Source organism: Coturnix japonica, chromosome 11, assembly GCF_054131305.1.
Source record: "Coturnix japonica strain WE chromosome 11, WE-NBRP24, whole genome shotgun sequence".
Lineage (NCBI taxonomy): Eukaryota > Metazoa > Chordata > Aves > Galliformes > Phasianidae > Coturnix > Coturnix japonica.
The window spans coordinates 10,110,580-10,132,427 of NC_140673.1; the positions used below are offsets into that span (position 1 = coordinate 10,110,580).

Below are 21,848 nucleotides of genomic sequence, written 5' to 3' on the forward strand. Positions count from 1 at the left end.
CTTAGCATGTCATGGCCATACCCCTGTCTCTGTGTACCTGCTGCTTTCCTGGCTGTTGTGCCCTTAATTCTTGAAGAGAAGTTTACATTTTAGAGATGTACTCACAAGCAAAGCAAAGAAAACATGCCAGGGAGGTTAGGATTAATGATATAAAAAAGATTAAAAATCCTTCACAGCTCTGTTATTATGATCATGTGTAACTTACGTTAATAATTACACTAAAATAGCTTATTCTTTCATATTTTGATTTGTCCACAGTTTATCATTTCAAATTAACACTGGAATAGGAGATAGCTGAAAAACTTCCATGCCCAAGACCAAAAGAAAGTGTTCTTAGCATATTTCCAGAAAGTTCCTCCATTAACAGGGACAAAAATCTTTTTTCAAGGAGAAAAGGGAAAGAGATAACTGTGAACATAGGAAAATGATGGAAAACCTAGATTACTACTCCAATGAAAAACGTGGAACAACTTGGAAAGGAACATAAACTCATCAGTTCTGACTGGAGGATGAAACTTATGCAAACAGAAAAAAAAACCATGCACCCTTTTTAGAACATTTTAAGAAGTGTGAAAACTACACATGCTAGAACTGTGAAAAGGAAACTGGCAATTTGATCCATATGTTCTGGAAATGCCACTGCCCACTACTGAATTATTTTTGGAGAATAGAATAGAGAACAGAAGAACAACTGAAAAGCTGTTACAAACACAGGGTCTCCCTGGTGATGCAAAATTTTTACCATGGCAGATATTAATGAGTGACTCTTACCATCTGGATAGGATACATGGAGAAATTATCTTAGATACATTCTAGAATAATTACCAAGGAATATGGTATAATTTATCAATTAGATCTCTAATTGTCTGAGGATAAATAATTCAGCTAGCTCCAAGGGGAAAGAAAACAACACTATTCAGACTGGTTCACACATCCATTTTCTTCATATGGGTGAATGTAGTTTAAAAGATGGATTGGATTTGGTCTAAACGATTCTACTGTCTTACAGAAGATCAGACTTTAAGCTCTTTATCATGGTAGATTTTTCCAAAGTGAAATGTTTTTAAAGCATGAAACATAAGAAACAGCAATAAGGCCTTTGTATAGAGTATGCCACTGCTTCTCACAACCAAAACAGCACTAATTTACCCAAATCACCTTGATTACAAGAGAAATAAATACCAAGCAGCACATACCACTATCCTTTTTCCCAGAAACCTGTAACTGGGAGGAACTAACAATCTGTTCAGTTGGAGAAACAACCAAATCTTAAATGTCTGTGCTATATGTCTAGCTAACAGAAACTTCATACCAGTTGGTACCTTCTACCTGAAGCCTGTCACTGGGCACTTATTCCTCTGATGGTTGGATAGCCTTCAGTTCTCCCAGCTGGTTTATTCTGGACAGTTAGTAACCATTGGTACTAATGCTATTTCATGAACTAGTGTTCATGCTAATAGCTCTTGCCATCCAATCTATATAGACCAATATAGAGAGCAACAGATACAAAGAAAATATTACATACAATTTCTTCACCATAACAGTAGAGTCTCCAATAAAAGTTAAGATACATTAAAGAAAGAATGGTGGCAACTATATACCATCTGTCTTGTCCTGGTTTAGAAAGGAACTGCATCAGTCCGTGATGTTCTTTATAGCACTTCTCCCTCGCCACCAAGAAAAATCTAGTAGCAAAGTTCTCAATACCACATTGAAATGTTGAAAAGAAATGAGATTATTAGACATGACATAAAAACTATAGTAATAAGACTTCCAGTTTGATAATCATTTTTCCTCTCTTTGAAAGAAATGTCTTTTCTAAGTAATGTGTCCATTCTAAAAATAGTAATTCTTTGCATATATAATGTAATCATCAAACTTGAACTGAACCTAAGTGCAGTTTTTATTTTTCGTGTCTTTATTCATTCTTCTCTACATAGTATTTGTGGAATTCAGCATCTGGAACGAGCGGGAAACAAGTTGACTCTCTTTGACTCCCTTTATTTCTGCATAGTGACATTTTCCACTGTGGGCTTTGGGGATGTTACACCCAAGATATGGCCTTCAAAGCTGCTTGTTGTCATTATGATCTGTGTTGCTCTTGTGGTGTTGCCCATACAGGTAAACATGGATTTATTTTATTTTTCATTTTCTCTTTGGAATTGTTTTTAAAACAAAAGAGTAACCAAAAAACACCCTTTTCCATCACATATAAAATATAAGAAATAATAACCATCTCCTGTATCCTCTTCTTTTCCTAAATTTTTCCTGTTTGCCTTTGTTTAGTTTAAATGTATAATACAATATCAAGTGCTAAAGCTGGTTTTCAGTTGCTGGTGAAAGATTTCTGTTTCTGTCACATACCACAGAGCCCTCCTCTTCATCACAGGTCATTTTAAGAACACAGAAAGCAACAAAACAAAAGCATAAACCAAATCAAGAACAGAAAAAATGGTACCCTGTACTTTGGGAGTGTAGCATTTCCTCTGCAGGCTTTCCCTGTTTCTAATCTTGATTCTCTTCACTTCCCCTCATGTTCTCACAGTTCAGTGCTAACTTAAAAAAAGAACTCATTAAATCTGCAATTCAAGCAAATTGTCTTCACATCTGTGTGTGTTGGCACACACTGATCCAAGTGCACATTTCGGAATTTTTGGTGCCTACATGAGCTTAGGTTGAATTATGAAAATCCAAGTATTTCATGCAATCAGTCAGTTTCCTTACATTTGTACCAGACATTTATCAGCTCATTAGCAAAGGCTCGATAACTGACACTCAGACTACAGAGCACCCTTGCCGCAGCATTAACTGCCCACAAAAAGAAGTGAGGCGAGACATCGTACATGTTTATTGAATCTTGAAGCAGACCTAGATGCTAGGCCTTGAAGCTCCCAGGCTTCTCATACAGCTTTGATTTCCACACTCCTCTGATTGTGAACTAAGCCTTGACTCTGAGCAGGCAATGCAGAAACACTGTGAGGTCTGAAGCTCAAGCTGTCAGAACTAATTTCCTCGAAACTACCTGAACATTTAAATTATAGCTAAATATTTAATGTCTGTGTATGCAAATGTACACACTAATATAATTATATTCCCACTCAATGACAGTTTAATAAACCGTATGTTCTTTAAACTAAAATATGGGTTAAGAAATTTGGAATTTCCACAGAAATAGAAATTTCACCTTTCAAGTACTTCTAATATACACTTAAACACCAAAACTATGCATTACCTGTAAATAATCTGGCATCTACTGCCCCTTTACATCAATCTAAGTATTATTCACTATTTTATTTTTACATCTTTGTAGAGATGAAGAGGCTTCATAATTTTCTATGCACAGAATGAGGGAGAAATTATCCAGAATCATACAACCATAGAGTATCCTGAGTTGGAAAGACCCAAAAGGATCACCAAGTCCAACACCTTGCTCCAGACAGGACCATTAAAAATCCAAACCCTATGTCTAAGAGTGCTGTCCAAATGCACCGTGAGCTCCAGCACCTTGGGGCTATGACCAGTGCCCTGGGCAGCCTGCTCTATGCCTGCCGCCCACTGGGGCAGAACCTTTCCCTAACCCCTACCTGACCCTCCTTCTGACAGTGCTCCATGCTGATCCCTCAGGCCTTGTCGCTGTCACCAGTGAGCACAGCTCCCCACCAGGGATTAGCCTGATCTAACCCACTTAACTACAATCTGTGATCTATTGAGCTTTGTCTTTCTACTGTTTTAAAAGAATTATTATTCACAATAAAAAAAGCTGTTACCACAATAGACATATAGTTAAATTGAGCTCAGGATTAAACGCAGATTACTTAGTACAAAACACTTTGAGAGTGCTTATTTATGAACTACATTAAAGGCACAGATTATTACAATATTGTACTTAAAGGATTCTGATTAGTGGAGCTAAGTTTTATATTCTTAATAATTCTTCCTCATTTCCTAGCTGACTGAACACTAGGCTTCCCTTTCATAAGAGTACAAAACAGATTTTACTGTTAGCCTGCATACGTCATTCAGATGGCAAAATTACAAAATTAACAGCTGCCACATATTTAAGTGGTATCTATATAAATAAGTTATATTAGTGAGTATACAGATTGAGTGACACGATCACCTTCAGAGTACTATAAAATGAAGACAGTCATTGCCCAAAGTAAAATGGTGCTTCTGTCTAAGTATTTATACTCATATTAACTTAAGTGTATGAAAACATCAACTTTTCATTTGAGGGAAGCATTTAGATCACAGGGCACTGGAAAAAACAGCTCAGAGAAGCAAAATATATGAACAAGATAGCAAACAATGTAGTCTTCAATCTTTTCTAAAATTTTATGGCTGGGTGTAACCACACGATATTTTAATGAAGTTATTCAGCTGTTTGCAATAGTGACTGGCCATACTTGCATGTTTTTCTGTAACCCTCCTATTGATTTGACCAACATACCAAGAACTTTTTACAAATTAAAATACACTGGGTGCTAAGAGCATCATTCAGTAAAGGTATGATCTGAACAATGCAATGTATTTAAGTTGCAATACACTTTTACTGGACAGCAGCTTGGCTATACCTAACTGATACGTATCTATTACAGTTTGAACAGCTGGCGTATTTGTGGATGGAGAGACAAAAGTCTGGTGGCAACTACAGTCGACACAGAGCTCAGACGGAAAAACACGTTGTGCTGTGTGTCAGCTCTCTGAAGATTGATCTACTTATGGATTTCTTAAATGAATTCTATGCTCACCCTAGGCTGCAGGTATTTGCAGTGGAAGAAAAAAGAGAAGAATCTCTAAACACTGATTTTTGGAGTAGACTGGAATGGCTTTTAATTTGTAAAGCTGAATTTAGAAATAGTTGGCTAAACTGAGAGTCTGTAATTGCAATGAGAAGTTGAGTGGTTAAGAAATAGAGTACGGAGACATTTCTTTTGAACTGAGGTAAAAGGGATTGAATTATTGTCTTGTTGAATTATGCTAGTCCTTGTAGAAACAGATATTCCCATGCAATTTCCTTTTTTTTTTTTTTTTTTTTTTTTCCCAATTCGAAACAGAAAATAATTTAAAATGCTGATTTTTTTTTTCCTTGTTTTTCTGGGGGGAGGACTGGATCAAAAACTCCTCACAAGTCAAAGTGTATTTTGGTTTGGCATTTTGCCACAGATGTTTGGAAGATAAGATGCTTTTGAAGAAGGAAAATATAGAAGCACTTTAAAAAGCAAAGACCTTTCAAGGTTACAAACAAGTTTTTTTCTCATTACTCGCATATTCAATAGTTAATGAAAAACAGACGTCACGTAACTTGTTCCAATCACATGAAAGCTTATTTATATGAGGTAGAAACTTGGATTCTTGATCATTAGCTTTTCTATAAACCATTTATTTTAGAAAATCTTCTCTGCCAGTGTCTTTTACAATACCTGTGGCACCACGCTTCAATAGGCAATGCAAAAACCCCACAAAATACAGTCCTCAAATGGTTGAGCAGCAGCATGGCAAATCCCAAATGTAAAATAATCTCCAAATTAATCAGGTACTAAGAAGTCTAAGCAAGTATGTAGAAAGAAATCTGGTATTTTACAGATTAACAATTGGTGAGTCTTTGCGATATGCTGGAGAGAAAGCAAGAAAAGTCCTAATACCACTTATATAGCATGAAGGAACCTATATTAATTCCCTTCACTACTGAAGTGGAAGCTGGAGGATACAGATGACTGTGCATGATGAGGAAGTCTTCATATTGTGTGTGTGATGAGGAAGACTTCATACTGAGACTGTCCTAACCTCTCAGTCTCTCCTCTTACGTTCCACTTGTCTCTCCTCATACACAAACACACATATACATGTTAGGGCAATCTTTCTTCTAATAGAGTTTGTACAGTGGAAATAAAATCGGGATCTGCCCATTAATGAAGAGGAAAAGATTTCAAGGAGTATTAGAGATAGAGAAAATAACTGCTTTAATTGTTTTTAATTTAAAGCTTCCTACATTTTCCAGCTATAATGACAGAAAAGTGAACTATGTCTAAAAAAATCATGCTTTCATAGAAACAAAAATGTATTAGAATTCTAGTGGTTACCTTAAAAGTCTTTTATGAGCATTCTTGGCATTTCCATTTAGGAATGATTCCATATTTTAAACACTTGTATTCAAATTATTTTTGTCAATCAAATTTGAGAATTATCACATTAGTTTAATATATCCTTATTCTGTTGATTCATTTCCTGGCAACAACAAATGGTATCATCAGATAATAACATGATTATTCCTTATTATGTCCTTTTGGCAGGACTACTATGTTGTTATTTTGTGTCCTACTGAAATGGATGCTCAGGTCCGGAGAGTGTTACAAATCCCGATGTGGTCTCAAAGAGTTATCTACCTCCAGGGCTCAGCACTGAAAGATCAAGATCTGCTGAGAGCAAAGTATGTGTATTGGCGGTAACTATACAGATGTTAACAAGAATGGCAGCTACAAGGACAATAGTAGAAGTACAGAAGGTATAAGGAAGAAAAGGGAACTCACCAGTGATGATGCTAGGAGCTGAGGCAGTCTTCACTGGCAAGCGATCTCCAAGAGATGCTGCCTCAGTGAGGGTCAGCCCTTAAATGAGGTCTCAGAGGAGGTGGAGTCGAACTCCACCCCTCCAGGGAGCACAGCTACATAACTTTCACCTGTGCTCCCACAGCTGACCCCACACTTGCCTCAGCTGATTAATCAGTGGTTCACACTGTGATTGCCAATCTCCCATACAGTATGCAAACACTGCTACCACATATTTTCTACCTTGTTTCACATATACTCTTTGATAACCATGTTTGATGAACAACAAAAGCTAGAAGGAATGTATATTTGTTTAGAAAACAGGGATCTTTATTACATATATTTTTTTCTTAAGTCTGAAAATTTTCAAGGAACGTATTTGTAAGCTCTTCATTTGACCAATCTTTTAATCACTAGTTTTGTTTCATTTTTCTTTTTAAAGGTGTTGAAAAAGAGCCTGTAATTTCTCTAGAAAAAGCTGTGTTGAAAATTCTAAAACTGCCAATAATGCTAGAATCTGGTTTTGTTACTTGTGCACAGACAGCAAGCCAACTGAAGGGGAAAAAAGGGGAACAAAAGCAATTATCACCCTTTGTATGCTTTGTACATTCTTGTTTTCTTAATAAGTTCAGCCTGGTAACATAAACAACGACTCTACTTCTACATACTCTTCCTTCACGATCTTGCTCTTAGCACACATTTTCTACCACTTCTAAAAAAACCTCTTTGCCAGTTAATATCGAATTACAGTAATCAAAACATATCAGCCAGCCAGAGCTTCTCAAAAAAAAACTAAACCAAACCAAACCAAACAACACCACCAAAACAAACAAACAAACAAAAAAAAAAAACCAACAAAACCGCCACAAAAACTATCAAAACCAACCACTATTGCTCAACCACTTAAAGGCGGAAAGAATTCACAGTGGAACTTATGTAGGAGGAGCGTCTCTTCAGCCTCCAAAGAGAAAGATGATTCTTTTCAAGCAACTGTTTTAATCTATCTGCACCGCTTTTTATAAGAACTTACATTAATCAACTAATATAGATATGTAAAATGAAGCCAGTACTTCAGTACTTGTGTCATCCATCCTTCTAAAAAATTATTCTGATGAATCTCATCTTTGAGAAGTCTAGCAAGCAGTGCTAACTTCAACTTTCTGCTACTGAAAAAGAAACAGCTACCTTTACATAGCTACCTTACTTGAAAATGCAGATCTTTGTTCAGGATTATTAAGTTCTTTCAAAAAGCCATTCTTTGTTTTTCACTTTGTTGCTCATTTTCAAGAAGGAATTCATAGAGGAATTGGGCTAACATTTGTTCTACACATTAAGAAAAATTAGACTGTTCCCTACAGATAATAATGAATTTCACTTATTATAACCTGGAGATATTCAATGAAGGTTTTTCCTGCAGAACATGTAATTGAATGTACCTGTCACAGAATAATTTTCCACCTCTACTGAGGGAAAAAGCACAGTGGGAACTTAATAGGATGTTTAATCTGATCTATAAAGCAGTACCTAAGATGTTTGCTGTATTCCTTTTAATGAGAATATATTGTACTGAGAAGATAGCAAGACACATGGTAAACAATTTCTAATAAATAAAATAATAGAATGGTTTGGGCTTGAAGTGACCTTAAAGATCATCTAGTCCCAACCCCCTGCTGTATGCAGGGATGCCTCCCACTAGACCAGGTTGCTCACAGCCCCATCTGGCCTGGCCTTGAGTGCTTCCAGGGAGGGGGCATCCACAGCCTCTGTGGGCAACCTGTTCCAGTGTATAAGCACCCTCACAGCTTCTCTCCATTATCTAGTCTAAATCTACCCTCTTCCAGATTAAAGCAATTTTGCCTCATTCTTTTGCTGCCTGCCCTTATAGAATGTTCCTCCCCAAACAAAATAATGCTTAACACACACACGCACAAAAAATGAAAATAAATAAATCAAGAAGTGTCTTTTTGTTTATCAAAATTTATAAATGTATTAAACATGAAATGCAATGCCAAATATCATGATAAAGGCCACACTACAAAAGGAAAGGAAAACCAAAAATTGATGTACTGTGTATTTAGTAAATAATTAACTGAGAAGTGTATTTTCACATGTCCTAGTACACCACCCTACTACAAAATCAATTCTCATTCTTGCTTTCTTCCTTTAAAAGTTTCACTTTGCAATTTTTTGTTGTTCTCTGGGAAAACAAAAAAAAAAAACACCACTCTGTTATGTGGTTTACCAGCACTGCAACTACTACCAGGCATCAGTACAATTAGAACTTTTATATCTACACAGTAACTGATACAAAACAGCCTTTGTTCTGTCTTCTGCATTTCAAGTTCCTCCATCTGAGGCTTCTCCTGTTTTCCTACTGTTTCCTGACTATGGGACAACCTATAATTATCCTTCTTTTTCATTTATAATTTCTCTGAATTATCACACATGAAACACACAAATTCAATCACCATTTTTATAGTCATAAACCAAAAGGTTATTACTGAGATTATCCAGCTTCTTAATATGGATATCTACTCATCAACTTTAGTTGCAGATTTTTAACAATAGATCTTAGGTTTTGTTGCTCGAATAAAACCCATAAAATATTGTAGATCATATGTTTGGAATCATCTTGTAGAGCATCCTATGTAAAATGGACTCAAATGTTGTCAGTGCTTTCTTACACAAGATTATTTTTACCTCACTGAAACAATGCTTAGGTTTTTAATATATATATCAATTCTTTCTGAGCACTTTGGAAATATTATTAGTTTAGTCCATCACTTCACCTCTTATTGTAGTCCTTCTCGGGCTTACCCTTCTTTTCCATCAAGGAATGATCTATATTATTCTCACTTAGCCTACAACTCCTAGGCCTTAACGACAGGAAACCCGAAAAGCCTATACTATTGCTCTCTCACACATACAAATACATTAGCATACAAATCCCCTTGTGACTTCACCTATACTGTACCTTCAAGCTGGAATGAATTTCTCAGAAACATCTATAAATTTATGTTGGTATTGCCCATTATAGTCTCTCTTCAGTCAGTACCCCGCTAATATCTGATAAGATCGCTTTCTACCATGATTTTTTTTTTTTTTGTATTAATATACACTCACAGTCTGTTTCTCAGTTTTGCATATACTTTTCTAGTCCTTTGCTACATCATTTAGAGATTAATATGGCATGTGCTGTCTTTTTGTCCTCTTTGTAAAGTACCTAAAATAAAGGGTTGTCAACATCAGCCTACGGTCCCAGTGACCTATACTGCTAACTACCACCACTTCTGTTTTCTAGCAGCAGAGAAATCGAGGATTCTGAGTGCCCATTCCATACTCCAGAATGGAGTTGCCATAATGAGCACTGAACTGTCTGCTCATTTTTTAACCGTTTTATGTCTCACTTTTCCTCATTCCAGGAAACCCTTTCTGGTCATTGTCTTTATTTTTGCCTAGGAAGTCCTGCCTTCCCAAACAGGTCAGCTAAGTCCCTATTTTGCTTCCCTGCACGAGTAGGTAAATAGTACAAGTACGAGGAGGACATTAAGATTTGAGGCAAGACCTCCAGTCAGAGTTTTTCTTCCCCACTTCTCTACCACCACCATTTTATTAACAAGTCCAGAGTAGTAGGAAAGGCAATTCTATATTATCTGCACTCTTTCATTCCTTCTTACTACTAATAACATAGATATTGCACACCTACACAGTATGCAAACTGGTGCTATTAATTAACCTTTTTATACTCGTGGCTTATAAACACATAATTTCTAAAGTAATTGTGCTTGAGGCCACCTTGCTTTTCTTGCTTTGGCACAGCTTCTATTGGAACCAAGGGAAGAAAATTCCTAGAACCTAGCCAAGAAGTACTGGTACACTGTGAATAAGTACACAGAGGAGTGTTATTGACATTCATATAATGCATGAAAGCAGACAGACTCTTCTTTCTCTGTATTCTGTATCTGTATTCACATAAGACTATAAAATGAGAAACATGAATCAGCAGAGGGTTGTGGGTTAACTTTTTTTTTTTTTTATGTATGTAACAAGATTTTCTCCCTCATTTTTTTCTAGAATGGATGATGCTGAAGCTTGTTTCATTCTAAGTAGCCGCTGTGAGGTGGACAGAACAGCAGCTGTAAGTTCTGAAGAAATAATCAAGAATGAATGTTTATCCTGATGTTTCCCTTGTTCCCTCAGACTTCTGTGTACAGAAAATTAAAGTTAGCTGAGATGTAAAGATACAAATTTTGCATAAATGGAGTGAACTCCAAATATTTAGTAAAACGTCAGTAAACGTCACTATTTGAATGAGTTAAAACCTTTCCCTTTAGGAAATGTTTGCTGGAAACTTGTCAATTCATAAAAATTGTTTCTAGGAAAACTATCAGTTTCAAAACAGTCTGAAGAAAGTCTTGGGATTTGCTAGAGATCTCAGAGTTTTAAGTGCTTAAAGTTGCATAACAGTACCTACCACTAGAAGTCCCTGGAGCTGGGAGCAACAGGATTTCGAGTTTCCATTTATCAGCCTTGGATCCTGCTAGCTCATGTCTCAACTCTCAAGTCTATGAAATACTTGGGAGCCTAGAAATCCCAGAATATTAAAATTCAAGTAAGTCTTCCAGTCTGTAGTTCCAAAGGATAATGAAGTAGGTCAAGCATCTGAGCCGTAACACCAAGACTCTTGGAGTCAGTAAAATTTGAAGTTTCTCAATAAGATTTCACCTCCCTCACTGTTTTTGTTATTCAGATTTCCTTTGCATAGGGAATACGGGGCAACAGTTTCTATTTTTGTTTTGTTTTGTTTTCTTTTACTGTCCTAAACCTCCAAAAGGAAATAGAAATTCCTACACTGTTCCAGCTCTAGGTACCACTAGGAACTTCAACAATACATAAGGCTACAGTTTGTTACTGAGCTGACAGAGTTTTCAACTTGGTCTGTGCCAGTATTAGTCTACAACTGATTTTTTAATCCTGCTGAGCTTGAGAAGTACATTGGATCTTCTCCTACTTGCAACAGCTTTCAAAAACTTCACAGATGCATTGAGGACATCTCTTACCAGAACAGCTGTTGTTAGTAGCAATGTTTCAAAGCCAGAGAGGGTTTTTATTGCTCCATCCACAGTCCTCAGCAGAGGATCTACTCATTAGTCATAATTGCTACCAGCCGTTTTGTTGGATTCTTATTACCTGCTATTTTGTTAGTTAAGTTCTGTTACCTAAGTTCATGTTGCTTCTGATCATGGGTATTGACAATAGTTTGGAAATTCAATAAGAGGTGTCAGACAGTTACTTCATAAATTTTGCTTCATTTTCACTTAGAGAAGTAGGGACTTGAGTAGTCAGACCAAGAATTTTTCAGCTTTATCAAATCACCTACTAGAAATACTCTTTGCTCTGGCAAGACAAAGCTTTGCCAAGTTTTTAACATCAAAACGCAATTTTGACACCTCAGACCAAGAAGTAAGCTGCTCTTCTGCTATGTATCACAGGACAGACATCTGTTCACACAGTAGGATGCAACTCCTAAAAGTGAAATCAAATTGCACTGACGGATAAATGACAATTTGTTGGTTTTGTTTTGTTTTGTTTTGTTTTTGGATTGATAGGTTTAGAGAAGTAGTCCTTGCCAGATGGTGAAATTATTCAGCAAATCTAGTGGGCTGTCTGTATTAATTTGGTGCACAAAACAGTTTCCTAAAACACTGCATCCACTGGTCTAAGCCAGTGAGTGATGGGAACTGTCCTTTGAGCTATCCTACAGATAACTTATGAGTAGGTGCTATAAAAATATGGAAGATGACTTCTACTGCCAAAAGCCTTCTTCTGACCCTTTCTGAAAATTCAGAGATGGTTGAGTTCAAGCTTGCACTATTTTCCTTCCTTTAATCAAATCACATAACATAATTATACCGTTAATCCAAGTCACACTGACTTTAAAGTGTCAGACATATTAAAATAGGAAAACAAATTTATTTAAAGTCTTGTTTTGAGTTCTGATAATGTAAATTCCTCCTAGGCTTACTTTAAAATTTGCAGCCTTTGCTACATTAACTTAAGTATCACCTCTATATTTGCCACCATCGGTATATCTGGTAATTTTTGATCACTGATTGCAGGTCATTGTGTGGAACACTCATGGAAGGGAATACACTTTTTTCTTCACCACCCAAAGAAACATATACGGAATCACAGAATTATCAAGGTTGGAAAAGACCTAGAAGATCATCCAGTCCAACCATCACTAATACTTCCCAGCTAAATCATATCCCTCAGCACAACATCCCAATGTTTCTTGAACACCCCCATGGTCGGTGACTCCACCACCTCCCTGGGCAGTGCATTCCAGTGCCCAACCACCCTTTTCGAAAAGTAATATTTCCTAATGTCCAGCCTGAATCTCCCCTGGCACAGTTTGAAACCATTCCCTATAGTTCTATCACTGATTACACGAGAGAAGAGGCTGACCCCCACCTCACTACAACCTCCCTTCAGGAAGTTGTAGAGAGCAACAAGGTCTCCCCATTGTAAAGAGGAGAGAAGCATACTTTTGCATTAGCTCTTTCTAGTTATAACATATACATATTTAATGCCTTGTTATTTGCTAAAAACGTGAAAAGTTTTTGTCACCACAAACTAGTATATAAGTTACTAGAAATATGAAAGGGAGAGCCACAAATACTACAGAAATAGATTGAATCTAAGCACTTAAAATTCCTACCTGCATTTTCATTTCTCTCCCTGGAGTGCTTCTCCAGAGAAGAAATTGAGAGTAACAAGTGACAGTTCTAATTTTGTTAGAGTCCTAAATAAGCAGCTTTTGTACACAAACATATGCTTGTGACAGTGAAAAAAAATGGGAAATATTAACAGCACATGCACACTGAGACGATCTCATGAAACTGCATTAAGTTTTTAAGCACTTACTTTCTATATGTTTAACATTTGTACATTGCTTCAAAAAATAGTTAGGAGAACAATATCTATGTAGTAGTTCTGAAACTGAGAATGGGCCAAATGATTGAGAGTTTTTAAGTATCTTCCACATTCTTTTATAATTATCTAAAAACATTTTATTTTGAGATCAACACTTACTTCTACAGGTCTAGGTTCAGAAATTTTTTTCCTTCCAAGGATGTTTGCATTTTAACAAATATAATAAAATTTATTCATTCTCAACTTTAGAAATTCTTTCACCTTGCAAAAAATAGTTATGCTTTATAAAGGAAATATTTCTAAAACAATTTCAAAGAGGATATCTGAATAACAATCAGAAGAATGGAGGATGAGTAAATGTGGCTTGAAGCATACAATTGAATATATTTGGTAGTGCAGCTTTGGTTTAACACAGTATGTTTAATTTTAGCTCCTTACATAATCCTTAAGAACAAAAACAGGCAACTAAATTTTATTAAATCTAAGCTACATTTCTATTCATGTAGTATACAGGAAAAAGCTCTTCCTCACCATTTTACAGACCAGTGTGTTTTTTGTATGACTATTATCAGAAGTGCAGCAAGGAATTTAGCAACCTCAGACTCTGCAATTAAGCTACATTATCACTGCAGATGACTCTGAAGGCTATGTTTTCCTTGCACCTATTGCATAAAGTAACTTATCTGCAACTGTAACTTATATAGATTACAGTCTTTCAAACCTGTCCCAAATTCACTTCAAAACAACTGGCTTCTGTAGTGTATCACTTTCTGTCCCATCACCCAGACTTTAGCTACTGTTGGGGTGCGCTGGCATTACAGTCCTTTGAATGTAAAGAGGAAAAAAAACCCAAAAACACAAATGCAAAGACCTCCAAAAACAAAATCAACTCAACCACTCCCCCTCATAAGAAATTATATATGACAAAAAAAGAGAAGAAAATGTGACTTTATACAAGCAAAGCCTATAGCATGGTACAGCTAAGTTCTGAAATTTCCTGAATCAATGCAGTAATCCTACATCTTTCATGAAAAGGTTAATTGAAAACACATGAACAAATGCATTTTACCATCCTCAAAAGGTCTTCCTTTTATGACTTCATTCTAGTATTTCTACTGCAAAAAATACTCACTACCATCTCAAGTGACATTAAAATATCATGGTTTGAAAATGTCAATTAAGTTAAAGGCAAAGCTATTCCCTTGAGTTCACAAGTCTGAAGGCCTTTCTTATTCCAAATGCTGCAAACTTAATCATTCTTTACATATTATCTATTCATAGCACCAATTTCATGACTAGGCAAGACATTTCAACTCAAACTTTGTTTTCTAAGTGCAGTTCTTAATTATTTGTTTTTAGTTCTGAAATAAATAAAAATTGATCACTAGTACATTGAAATTAGCCATACTGCATTAAATTCATTGCATTAATTAGTGGATATATTATTGCATACTTTCATGGACTAGGACTATTATTCCTATCATTAACTCACTCTTGACGGTAACTGGCAGGAAAAACTAACAGGTTGGAAAATCTTTTGGAATCCTGTGATCAGTACCTGACTAAATATGTGCATGTGTATTGAAATACATATCGAAACACATGTCATATGTAAGTAATATTACATCTCGTGTAAGAGATACATAAATGTCCATACCAGATGGTGGTGTATGGTTCTGAAATGAGTTTCCAGCAATACAGACTCTTAAATGCATACTCTTCTAATGTATCATCTTGATTACATGTGTTTTATTGCTATGATTTCTTACTCTTTATTTTAGGATCATCAAACCATTTTAAGAGCATGGGCAGTTAAAGACTTCGCCCCAAACTGTCCTTTGTATGTCCAAATACTGAAACCTGAGAATAAATTCCACATCAAGTTTGCAGGTGAGTGTGAGATTTCAGCCATTTGAACTACTTGTTTGTGTCTGGCAGCTTGTTTCATGAATTCACGAGCAAAGGGAGATTCCCTAAGTGTATTTATCAGTTAGAAGCTTATTAAAAACATAACATTTTCAAGTACTATGAGTTAATATATCCTATCAATAGTAAAATAGCATTTCTATATCAAGCTCTTATTTATAAGCATTTGAAGGACACTCATTTTATACAGCACAGTGTTACTTGCTAAATCATACATTGTTACTCCTCAGTTATAAATCCAGGTATGTTTTATCCATGTCATTAAATCATTTCTGACTCTTATAGCATACTGTTACTAAGGGATGTATGAAAAGACCTAGTTAGAAAAGGTCAAAATTCATTCAAGAAACAAATGGAAAAAGCACCTAGCTCATATGAGAAGTTTTGTTTTTTTTTTTTCTTCTCTCTTTCAAATATTTTAGAAAGAGAAATGTAATGTAGTTCTGTATCCAGTGAAATTCGTATCTTGGAAAATAAAAAATGCAAGATGGTGTTAAGAAATCCAGATAAATCCTGTCTTATAAGAATGGATTACTTGCTCTAAATTCAGAAACTTTCTCAGCACTGCGTAGGTGGATCTCTATGTCTCTCTCTGTCACATACACATATATCCACACACACACATATACTTATGTGCAAAATATATGAATACTCTTTACAATGACAATTCATTTTACTTCCCTCTGGAAAAGCAACACCATGAAACCGGAGGAAAGCTATCTTTTTAAACTGTAATTTTGAAAATTCAGTTTTCTTGACAGATATTCTAAGGAGGAAGGGATTGCTGATTCATACAAAATTCAGAAAAGCTAAATGGAAAAATATTAGTCTCCTTCATCATCCCAACAATGTGATGAAGAAGTAAATTTCAGTACAGAACCATGGCAGAGAAACAGCTAAGGCTGAAATTTTCAAAGCTACTGCATTTACCATGAGGTTGGAAAGAAGGAAAAGGAGAGTAAATAGCAGTCTGAAAGTTATGGAAGTATAATCTTAAGCCATGAAATAGCACAGCAGGGAATAAAACTCATGCTGTGACAGGAATGATGATGCTTTTTCATCTACCCCTTAGAACCACATAGCACAAACAAACTCTTCCTTCTACCTTCAGTATCCTGTAATGTTTTGTTGCTGTGTGACAGATGGCAGCAGAGGGGCAGTCTGACAAAATGGTGTCCAAAGTGTGTATGAAGCAAAGGTGTGACACTGAATTCCAGCATACAAAAACAAACAAATGAACAGGCCCCCACTGGCACTCACTGACACTTGCTGAACATTTCTGGAGGCCAAACAGCAGTGGATGTGAGCACAGAGAGGCAGCAGGGGGTGCATTGCATAATGGCAGCAGTGACAGTGGGTCACCTCCTCTGGTGCATGTTTTCATGAGTGCAGCACACAGGTGCTGCTGAAAATGCACAGTTAATGGTTGAAAAACAGTGTGTATATATGCATCTGGCATTGCATTTTAGCACAAACATGAAATAAAGTGAAAGTTACCTACAGTCATACAGTAAATTTATTCAATTTAGAGATCAGAATAAATTACACATTTTCTGAGTTTTATTAATAAATTTCATATGCTTGCTATGAAATAAACATCTTTACCTTGAATGCTTGAAAACTTATATAATCACAGTTCCAGGAATGGGAACATATTTTGTCATTCTTAATTCACTCAAAGTGAATTAATGAATTAGCTCAGACTGGTGAAGTCTGATTTTCAATTTTCAGTGGGTTATTATAGAGGAACATAATACAGAATCACAGAAATGGATGTTGAATATATCTGATGGTTAATCTATCTAACCGTGGTTAAAAAATACTCTAGAGATAATGGATGGACATTTTTCCCCATCTAGTATGTTAGTGACCACGTTAACTTATCAAATTAAATAAAGTCAGGTTTCTCAGAGTAGTTATTTCAGGTCTAGGACATGTTCTTACCATGTAGCTGATGCTATAGGCATAAATCAGTATTTTACATATGCTTTAACATTACAGTAACATTACAAAAGTTATGACTCACTTCATGCTTCATGGCATTATTACCTCTATTTGTGAGAGACTTAACATGTTTCCTACCAAAATGTATTTTCACAAACTACAACTTTTGAAATATTTAAATGGATATTTCTTTAGGATAAATGCAATCCTTCCATTTGGTAAAGCAGTTTGACATCCTTAATATTTAATTCAAGACGAACTGCAATGTATTTTTCTGCCACATGGAATGACTGATTAGGTGATATTAGTGACCGAAGTCCCAGGATCTGACCAATTTCCCAAAATACTGGACCATCACCCAGCTTCCTTTCTACTCAGTTTAGAAGAGAAAGCATTAAACATTTTGCATAACCCTCGCCCACAGGTCCACAACAAGTGTCTTGAACAGAAACGTAAAGCACAACATTATAGGCCAGATATGATCAGTCAAATAATTGGAGAAGAAAGTTCATTTTGACCTAATCTGCATATAATACAAGAATTTACCTGCAGTCAAAGAGGAGAAACCCATAGTACCACTACTTATGTTTCAAATTAATACAAAAAAGGAGGAAAATAACCTATATATTTAATATAGGTTTAATATAAATTTATTAATACTATATATTTATATTTAATATAAAATAACCTATATATATATAGTATGAAAGATTCATTTTATTAATGTGAAAATGTAACTTAGGAGGGGAAAGAGAAAGAATCAAACAAGCACCAAGTGGAAATTGTCCTATGAGTTCCATGGACATGGCAACAGATGTAAAAACACTTGACAACACATTGCACATTCCTTCTATGTATGAGATTAAGGTGACTAGAAAAGAATTCTCTTCGCTAGGGGCTATCCTCTGTGCAATATTATGCATAAAATCCAACCAGAAAACACAGCCATATATTAGAGAAGATAGAGTATATAAAAGACTTAAGTGAGATATGTACTTTTCACATGCATTGTGCCATCCATTATTTACTCCTTTTCATTTGTATATAATTAAGTCAGCACATACATTTTGGTTCAAGTACGAGATATGAAATAGCAGATGATGAGTAATTTCTCTGTATCTTTTTCTTGGGTCTGTTTTCAGAAATATTAGCTATATTACAACATCTTTCTAAAGAAGAAATAAGGGGAAGTTACTGACAAAATCCTACACAAATTCAGAAATGAAAGATTTCCTGTTCCTTCAATATGAGGCAGTCAGGATTCATTTTCATAGATGTTTGCCATCTTTGTAAAGGTAATGGAATATATATATTCCATTCAAGTTGTAGACTATGCCTAATCCTCTCAAAATCTTTAAAATCCGGATAGATGTATTAGTGGCACACGGTCAACTAAAAATAAACACATTTCTGTCTGAGATCCCCTCTGCAGCAAATACTCAACTGCCATAATTGAAACTTGCTGGGGAAGAAAAATCTCAATTTGTTCTATATTTGACAGTGTCTTCACAAAACTCAGTCTTTCCCCATGACATTTAAACAGGCCTTGATCTTTAGAAAGATCAAAAGTGAATTTCTCCTTTCAGAGGCAGCAGCCATTAGTTGCTGTTAGGGGCAAATATTAGTCAAATCTACAAAATAAAAGCTAGTGTGATGAAATATCCCAGAGCTATTGCTAAACAAGCGGTCTGTAAACCAGCACAGCGTATCTTCTTGAGGAGATACTCCTACATTGCAGTACTTTGTGTGTACTATTTCCTGAAAACAGAAATTACATGGTACAGAAATTACATCTCTGTACTGTGCTTGATATGCCTATAGCAGATCACACAAAACTGCAAAAGGTGCAGATTTGCTAACTAAATTATGTTACAAGGCCTACTCATACTGCCAGTGGAGCATGATAGTGGAATTTGGATTTACAGGGCCATTGCAACCTCTCTCTGTCCTGCAGCTACACATAAAGTAGGAACTGGATGAAACTCTGACTTCAGTCATTCAACCTGAAAGGTAACATAGATGGGGTAAATTGTACGTAGCTGCTCTCCAGGTGCAAGTGAATGCTGAATATCTGGAGGCAATTTCTCCCTGTTTATTTCACTATTTTCTTATGCAAATACAAATTTATAATTCCATTTAATGAAAAGTATTATTATAAAATTATTTCTATATTTTATTATTTTTCTCCCCCAGATCATGTTGTGTGTGAAGAAGAATTCAAATACGCTATGCTAGCTCTCAACTGTATATGTCCAGCTACCTCTACATTAATCACACTGCTGGTTCACACCTCCAGGGGACAGTAAGCGTGTATTACCATTAACAAACAAATGCATGCCTAGTAGAAGTTATAGCTGAGATTCTGTATAACATTGCTTACCCTGATCTTTGGGCAACTGCTGCAGTTTTAAAAACAAATTGATACTTTCAGCTCTTTAAAGATATGAAGATATTTTAGTTAAGGTATAATAATTTCAGAAAAGCTTTCCTTCTCAAGCTCCAAATACTTTATTTCTTTCATAGCGTTATGTCAGTCCCACAATAGAAAGCATTCACTGACTTAATCTTTTATTTCTTTTATTTGTTTACTGATAACATATCAAATATTATGTTCTATTCATTGCACAAAGATTAAGAAGCAAGTAAATACGCATACAAAGAGATGGTTTTTAACATAACCACCATATATGCACACAGAAAGGCATATGGAATTAGAGTGTCCCTACAGACTGTATAATCACCTTTGAACTAATCTATATTTATTAGAAGAATTCTACCAATCTATTATTCCTGTTATGCTATTGACTTGGAATGCTGAGGTATTCTTAATAAAATGCCATGGGCAGAGAAAAGCATTAAAACGTAAATCTGAATATATCTGTAAAAGTGGAGTACATGCATACAGACCGCACAACTGACAGCACTAGAAATTCATGTTTTTTCAAATAACCACATGCCCATTAATATCTTGATATTCATAAGCAGAGTTATTTAACCTTCTGTATGGCACTGGCAGTATTCTACTGTGCCAAAGGTGGGGAACAGTGAAATAATAGCTAGAATTTTTGTTACCAGCAACAAGAAGTGTCAAGGCAATGCCCCTGTCTGAAGTAGCATCTGTTAATCAGAATGCAATAAAGTATTGTTTCCATGCCTCCTGAAAATCATGGTGACATACATATCTGCCTACTTCTCATTTCATGATATGCATGAGCAGAATACAGAGCCATTTGGGAGTATTCCATATTATTTGTGCATGAAAGTAGAATAGCATACTTAGCAGATATCAGAAAGTTTTCTATAAGCACAAAAACTGACACACCTTAATATGCCTGAGAACATCAGCATTTCTAACTCAGGCATACTGATAATTTAATATAGATTCTCAACTCTAGTTCAAATAACTACAGCAGAATGCAAAAGTACTTATTACTTTTTTTTTTTTTTTTTTTTTTTTTTTTCCCCAATGGGATTTAATTGGTATAATCAAACTTAAACTAACTGATTTCTTGTGTGGTTTAAACTTTGAAAATTGGTTACTGTATAACTAGAAAAAAATATTTTTGCACAGAATTATCAGTATTACTTTGAATCCTATTTACAGAAATCTACTGAATTGGTAGATGGAATCTAACAGAATCTTAATGATTTAAAGTGTCGAATAAATAGACTAGCAAAGTTAACAGGAACTTTCTGTTGCACTGGTTCCTGTTTCATTTTCCTTTCACTATTCTATCTACTAGTACCTGCATTAAGCTTTTAGGATATGAGTTTTAAAATCCCTCTTAATAAAGAACAGGCCTGGATTATGGGGAGTCTGCTTTCATTCTTGGGTAATCTTTTTCAAGACTATCAGTCTATTCAAAAATCACTGAAAGGATTTTCTGAAAGATTAGTTCAGGTTTCCACAGAAGCCCTACATGTGTTGAATCACAACTTTAGGAATTTAACTGCAGATGTTGGGAGCGTCTGTTCAAATTTATATCACAGGTAAGACTTAATTCAGAAAGGAGTTTGATTATAATTCAGAACTTCACAATAAAAAATTTCTCCCTGCTACTCAAATAAACAAACATATTCCCAACCCATAGTGATCTCTTATAGTAATTAAGCTCTCCAGGGAGGTGACTGACTCACCATCCCTGAATGCATATAAAAACCATTTGGATGTGGTGCTCAGGGACATGATTTAGCAGAGGGTTGTTAGGGTAGTATGGCTAGGTTGCTGTTGGAATTGATGATGTTTAAGGTCTTTTCCAACCTGAGCAATTCTATAATTCTATGATTAAGTTTTATCAGGGTCCCTTTCCTAGAGCTCTTTCTGATCCAGCTTTCTCTGTCACTTGAAGCATACAGCTTTTCTCCTTATCTTTCAGATCTACTAGCAGCTAGTGTTCACAGCCACCTGTAGCTGTACTCACTGCTGAAGGAGGTCCTGGAAGCCTTTAGCCACAGCAGTGCTCCCTGCTGTGAGACACTAACTTGTCCCTTTCG

The 21,848-nt window shown here is 35.7% G+C and overlaps 1 protein-coding gene across 8 annotated transcripts in view; it reads left to right on the plus strand.

Annotated features, from left to right (window-relative positions):
• The window catches only part of KCNT2 (potassium sodium-activated channel subfamily T member 2), a 107,092-nt gene that overhangs the window by 54,525 nt on the left and 30,719 nt on the right, over positions 1–21,848 (plus strand). For 7 of the 8 annotated variants that reach the window (XR_014932655.1, XR_014932656.1, XM_085511140.1 and 4 more), the window contains exons 10-15: positions 1,941–2,121; positions 4,599–4,763; positions 6,294–6,430; positions 10,623–10,686; positions 15,266–15,374; positions 19,548–19,656. Coding sequence is in view for 6 of the 8 variants with exons in the window: in XM_085511140.1 (XP_085367266.1) it covers positions 1,941–2,121; positions 4,599–4,763; positions 6,294–6,430; positions 10,623–10,686; positions 15,266–15,374; positions 19,548–19,656 (765 nt within the window). In the remaining 2 variants the exon portion in view is untranslated. The remainder of the gene's footprint in view (positions 1–1,940; positions 2,122–4,598; positions 4,764–6,293; positions 6,431–10,622; positions 10,687–15,265; positions 15,375–19,547; positions 19,657–21,848) is intronic. The other variant, XM_085511144.1, reaches the window with a different exon arrangement.